Source organism: Habropoda laboriosa, unplaced genomic scaffold (genome assembly GCF_001263275.1).
Source record: "Habropoda laboriosa isolate 0110345459 unplaced genomic scaffold, ASM126327v1 scaffold776, whole genome shotgun sequence".
In the NCBI taxonomy this organism is placed as follows: Eukaryota; Metazoa; Arthropoda; class Insecta; order Hymenoptera; family Apidae; genus Habropoda; species Habropoda laboriosa.
In genome coordinates, this window is record NW_017100876.1 from 254,588 (window position 1) to 260,927 (window position 6,340).

Here is a 6,340-nt window from a genome sequence, read left to right on the forward strand (position 1 = left end):
AAAAAGAGATGTTTTTTTTCTTTTTTTTTAATTGAGAAATTTTCCTGGAATTTGTATAGGGTGGTAAATTTGAGTGTACAATGAGGAAAGACGATTATCGTAATATTTGGTGCGATTTTATTAAAAAATGTCGCGTCGACAGCACATACTTGAAAGCAAATAACTTTCTTTTCTTTTTTTCTTTTGCTGTTTCGGTAACAGATAATATAAAATCTTTCTTGCTATCGAATTAGTTACAGGTTAATTGTATCGCTCGAGAATATGACGTTTAAAAACTACCTTAAAGTCACTTGTTTAACCATACGTTTGACGATTCCCTAAATTCTTTTTTCGAACTGACTTTTCATCCAGTTCATCATGCAAAAAAGCTGAAATATTTTTCCACTGTGTCGAACTAAGATCTCTCCAAAAAGCATAGAACGTACATTTTTCTTCACAGAAGAAACGAAAAGACCAACATGTATAATTATGTACGTTTTCAAATTCGAAAACAAAATTTTTTTTTTTTTTTTTTCAATTAAATTTCGATTAACAATATAAATCATTTTCTATAAATGAAAGAGAAAATTTCATCTTGTGAAATTCAGTTCCTTCGCACGAAGAGGAATAAAAAGGTTGTGATTACTTTTTTGAATTATTTACAAGTTCTTAGTTTGACAATGATGGAGCCTGAAGAAAATGAGAAGAAGATCCTGCAACTGCGTTTGTACAACGATCGCAAGAATAATAGCTAAATCGCTACGAATGAAGAATGAAACTTCAATTCCTGTTTATCCTGACGAGTTTCGACGGACACGTGTTACGGACGCGACACAGCAGAACGGGAGAAAGAAACATATCGAATGTCTTTTCTGGTATAGCTGGCGGAAGAAATATAGCGAGATGGTAAGTTAAAGCATCAAGTAACATTTTTCACAAGGTTTCATTTTTTGATTAAGTTTGAGCGAAAGTTAAAGAATAGTCGGAAAAGTCGGAAATGTAGAATATTCAAAGTGTCCAAAATTGGAAATACAAAACATTTGAAATTTCCAAAATCGGAAGTGTAGAATATTCGAAATGTCCAAAATTGGAAATGTAGAATATCTGAAATGACCAAAATTGGAAATGCAGAATACTCGGTGTCCAAAATTGGAAATACGAAATATTCGAAATTTCCAAATTCGGAAGTGTAGAAAATTGGAAATGTAGAATATTTGGAATGTCCAAAATTGAAAGTGCAGAATATTCGGAAGTGTAGAATATTCGAAATGTCCAAAATTGGGAATGCAGAATACTCAAAGTGTCCAAAACTGGAAATGCAGAATATTCAAAATATCCAGAATTGGAAATGAAGAATATTCGAAATGTCCAAAACTGAAACTGTAGAATATTCAAGATATCCAAAATTGGTAATTCGAAACGCGACATTTCTCGTTTTTTCGACTGAAAACTGAATCAAATCTAAGGCATACATTTAATTACAACCTCGCTGTATTTCTTCAATCGACTATACACGTTCGATCCGTGATTAGTCACTTTGTACGAGTAACAATTGATTCGACAGTCTCATTGATTCGAAGCGTGCTGCTTTACGCAAAAAAACGAAAGGGATGTGCAAAGTGTTTATCTCCCTCTGATGCACACGATTTAAAGATAAAGTGCTAACTCGATCAGACGCTATTTTACTATTTTACAGAAAAAAGGGAAAAAGAAGAGAAAACAATCGCGGTATCTCCTTAAAGATTATCGAATAGACGACTAATTAGAAAGAGTGCAAGCAACGATCGTGAATGTGATCACGTTCAGATTCGACAATCGTATCACACGTATACTATCAATAAATAATTATCATCGACAATGATAATGGATAAACACGACATCGACACAAGACACTTAATCTCTATTACGATTACTCTTACCGGTAAATAAGTACGCTACCGTTGCTACAAATAACAATACCAAGATAGTACACAGACGTCTTGTGAACTCCTAGAGATGTCCAAAAGGCGTCTGAACGACGTTCAGTGTTACTAATTAAGATGTTTCCGAAAGGAAGCACTGCAAATTACTATCCACTGGCTTCAGAAACCTCTTAAAAACGTCTTTGAAATGTCTCAGAAACGTCTTTAAAACGTCCTAAAACGTCTTAAAGACGTCCAAATCAGGTCGTAAGACGTTCAGACGAAAATTGGACGTCTCTAATGCCTGATCCACACTTGTGTTCGTGAACAGATCGCGAACTCTGTTCGCCAGCAGCGTGGATAATTGCACGATCGGTAAAAAGCGAACATCTTTCGATATATCAAAGGAACTATTCGCGAGCTTTACTCGCGAGCTGTTCAGAAACAATTCCGGCAAGTACGAACGCGGCATAAGAAATCGCGTACAATCTTTCTCTTCCTTCCAACGACGCTCCATAAATATAAATAAATTACGATTATTACACATAACTTACATAATTCTCTAATTACGAAATAAACGTAGTCACATTCACGAGAGAAAAAATCGTCGGTTCTGTTCTCGGAGAACGACGTTATCGTAGTTTCGCACTTTAAACGGCCGTGCATCTAGAGGAAAGGAATGGTGATCGATTGAATGAAATGTAAAAGTATAGGAAAAGTGAGAACCTAATAGATCGCCGTTACGAGGACAGCGACGAAGAAGAGAACGAGACGATGAGGCGCGTAGATGTAACTCGCCGCGCCCCAACCGCATTCGAGATCCGTTTTCAACATTTCTATCACCGATATGTTGTTCTTGTTCATGCAATAAGCTTCACGAAGATCGTCGTCCCAGGCGTTGTCCCAACAATCGAACTCGTCGTCTTCTTCGTCCCTTTCGAAGTTCTTGAAGTCGCTGTAAGTGCTGCAACGGTCTTCTTGGTACTGTCTGTGCTTCCTTTGCCAGGTCTCCATCCATCTGAAAAAAATTGTGTTCAACAAATTGTGGATATTTAAATTAACCCTTTGCGGACGAAGAGATACGAGGAGGAGCGCTTTGATGGTCAATTCAAGTAATAAGCTCCTTTTCTCGTGTTCTGCATGTCGTTTGAGATATTGATTAAATATTCAGTAGATAACTGAGTCTCACGCTATAGTGATAAGTAGATTGCGGATTTTCATGCGTTAATATATTATTGAGGAAAGAAAGGATTTTCTTTGGTATCTCGTTCTCTCCCAGCAGAGTACAGGAAGAATGCCCGGCCGCTTTTTTTTTTTATGTTGGGATGAGTCCTCCAGATCCGCGCCTGGAGACTATTGTCTCCTTATCGGATGGGCTGAGTTGTGGTAATGTTGTTACCGTCCGTGACGTGTGGTGTAGCAGTGGCCAATGTGGTTTGCGCTAGGAAAAATCAGCAAGAATGCCGCGGCCGTGATATTTATATTTGACCATTGCTAATGAAGCGCGGCTTATCAACAAGTCGCGTCGCTAAATGGCTTCCCGCGCGAAACCGCGAGTTTCTATCGCTTCGCGATTATTTGATTGTCGACAAGGATAGAGAGAGTCGTCCCTCTCGCTTCCCCTCGCGGAAAGGAAATTTTTGTCGCCGCCTTCGTTGATGGTTGTTACATTATTCTATTTTTTTTTACTGTGTTCCCAAAAATATAAATTCACATAAAATTCCGCAGTCTAGTGATAAGTGTCGCTATTTTAATTTTCGGTTTTTCTTTTCTTTTTCAGTCAAAATTTCACTTATATATGAGCCTTTCGGTACGCAAAGGGTTAGCAAAACGATGAAATTTAGAAAATTAGAAAATTTTTTGAATAGAAATTGTGAAGGAATATTCTAATTTTCTCGTCTCCTACAGCGATCAATGTCGTTTTAGAGAGAAAAGGATATCTGATTGATGAAAATGAATTTGGTTAATTGTGAGTAGAGAAGAGTAAGCGAATTGTATGCGTCTGTAAGTGTCCTTTCTGAAATATGGAAAAATGTATAGGTTTGAACGTGAGATGTAAAGTAAAAACAGAATTAGTGACTCACCCGATGTCGCAGTCGCAAGTAAAGTAGCTTCCCGCTACCGTGAGTTTCAACAGAAATCGTTTCCCTGGCACGCCTGGCTTGTATCCGTTAGACGGATTATGAAGAGTCCGCACATCGTTGTGACGAAGATGGACTGTCACGTTTCTCGCCCATTCCGCATTCTCGAACATCTTCTTAGGTACAGAGCTCACGCTTGTGTTGTACATTCCGAAATGCAAGTGCGGATTCCTTATACCCTGAAATAGATATGACCATTTCGTTTGTCACCACGGTGGTATTTAAAATTCATTCGAATGGAAAAATCAATGGTAACTTTCGAAATTCCGTCTTTCGATACAAAAGTGCTATGAAGACTATTGTATTTAAAACTGATTCGAATTGAAAAATAAATTGCACCGCCGGATATAAAGTTGCTGTGAAAATTGTGGTATTCAAAATTGATTCGAATGAAAAGATAATGGAGATTTTCGAAATTGCATCTTTCGATATAAAAAACGATACAGCGATACGATAAATTTCATTTTACTGCAAAGAAGAAACTAAAAAAATTGATTATTAAAATTGCTCTTCGATCAGACAATTACGTACTCGCAGTATATCCGGGTTTATAGTCTTCAAAGCTCGACCAGTCAACGTAATGTTGAATAATTTATTAGGAAAGTGTCCCCTCATTTCCTTCTCCAGATCGGTGTCATTTTGTACCTATAATCAAAATGCTCCATTCTATGCAATACTATTCAATACAACAAAGTTTGTTATTTATTATCGTAATATTTGATACGTACGTCGATGACTAAATGCCGTAAACCATGGTTGTACTGCAGAATATTAGGGAAGTTGAAATTCTTCACGCCGTTGTAAGCGGTTATATATAACTTGCGAAGTTTCGTGGCTTTGCACAGCGCTCCGCTCTGGAAACGAACAAACGTTTGTGTCACCGTTCAAATTCACATTTTATAAGGTAATCCCTTAGAGTTGTGAATCCCTTAGAATGATGAATATCTTAGATTTAAAATTAAGAATTCCTTAGAATTAAAAATCCTTTAGAATTTGCATCCTCTAGAATTATGAATCCCTTAGAATTAAAAATCTTTTAGCATTTGCATCCTCTAGAATTATGAATCCCTTACAATTAAAAATCCTTTAGCATTTGCATCCCTTAGAATTATGAATTCCTTAGAATGATGAATATCTTAGATTTAAAATTAAGAATTCCTTAGAATTAAAAATCCTTTAGAATTTGCATCCTCTAGAATTATGAATCCCTTAGAATTAAAAATCTTTTAGAATTTGCATCTTCTAGAATTATGAATCCCTTAGAATTAAAAATCCTTTAGAATTTGCATCCCTTAGAATTATGAATCCCTTAGAATTATGAATTTCTTAGAATTGTGAATTCCTTAAAATTCCATAATTCCATAGAATCTTTAGAATTTGCATCTTCTAGAATTATGAATCCCTTAGAATTAAAAATCCTTTAGAATTTGCATCCCTTAGAATTATGAATTTCTTAGAATTGTGAATTCCTTAAAATTCCATAATTCCATAGAATACTGTATCATTATTGAAAACAAATTACTATTTTTTTCATCCAAAAATATAACACTCCCAGCCTGCAAGATTCCCAAAGAATTACTCGAAAATCTTCGCTTATCTTCGCAATAGAAGCTCACTTCGAAAGTAGACAAAGACAAACGTCTTATGTCCAATTCCTCGAGGCTATCCGCTATCCCTAAAAAGCTAGTATTACTGACGGCTGTGATAGGATTATCCGCCAGATTAAACGTTTTCAACTCGGGCAGGGTGTGCGTGATCAATGGCACCACAGTCAGATCATTGGCGCTTAGGTCCAAATAATGAAGAGACGTCAAGTTCGATGCCATTTCCGCTGGTATGGATGCCAACTCATTGTTTGCCAAATACAATGTTTGCAATCGCCGTAGTGGTAATTCTGGCACCTGTCGACCATGTACATATCACGAATATAATGTTCCTTTCAGCGAACGTTTATTACTTAGTGATTTATTAGTTGTTTACGTACACTTAAGAGCGAGATGTTGCTTAAATCGAGATACAGAAGCGAGTCTTCCAAACCCTGGAACGTTCTTCCACGTGATTCTAAGAGTAGTTGTTTATTGTGACTCAGATCGAGATGAGTTAAATAAGGCATGTCGGAGAACACTCCGTCATCGAGCCTGACCAGGCGATTGTATGAGAGATCCAACCACGTTAGACTCTGGAACGAAGAGAATTTCGCGTTGTATTTAAATTATTAGAGTATTGGGTCGTTCTGAAAGTTACTGTGGTTTTAAAGCGTTCATTTTGGAAAATTAGAAAGTAGATCCAGAAAATACCTAACAATTCTTTTTACCAGCC

At 36.7% G+C, this 6,340-nt stretch overlaps 1 protein-coding gene across 1 annotated transcript in view; it reads right to left on the reverse strand.

Annotated features, from left to right (window-relative positions):
• Positions 1-2,419: 2,419 nt before the first annotated feature.
• Positions 2,420-6,340, reverse strand: part of LOC108577472 (chaoptin) — an 18,283-nt gene continuing 14,362 nt past the window's right edge. Inside the window, exons 13-18 of the mRNA XM_017940626.1 lie at positions 6,006-6,200; positions 5,638-5,922; positions 4,750-4,875; positions 4,553-4,666; positions 3,965-4,200; positions 2,420-2,898 (exon numbers count right to left, since the gene is read on the reverse strand). Coding sequence (XP_017796115.1) covers positions 2,607-2,898; positions 3,965-4,200; positions 4,553-4,666; positions 4,750-4,875; positions 5,638-5,922; positions 6,006-6,200 — 1,248 coding nt within the window. The 3' untranslated portion in view covers positions 2,420-2,606. The remainder of the gene's footprint in view (positions 2,899-3,964; positions 4,201-4,552; positions 4,667-4,749; positions 4,876-5,637; positions 5,923-6,005; positions 6,201-6,340) is intronic.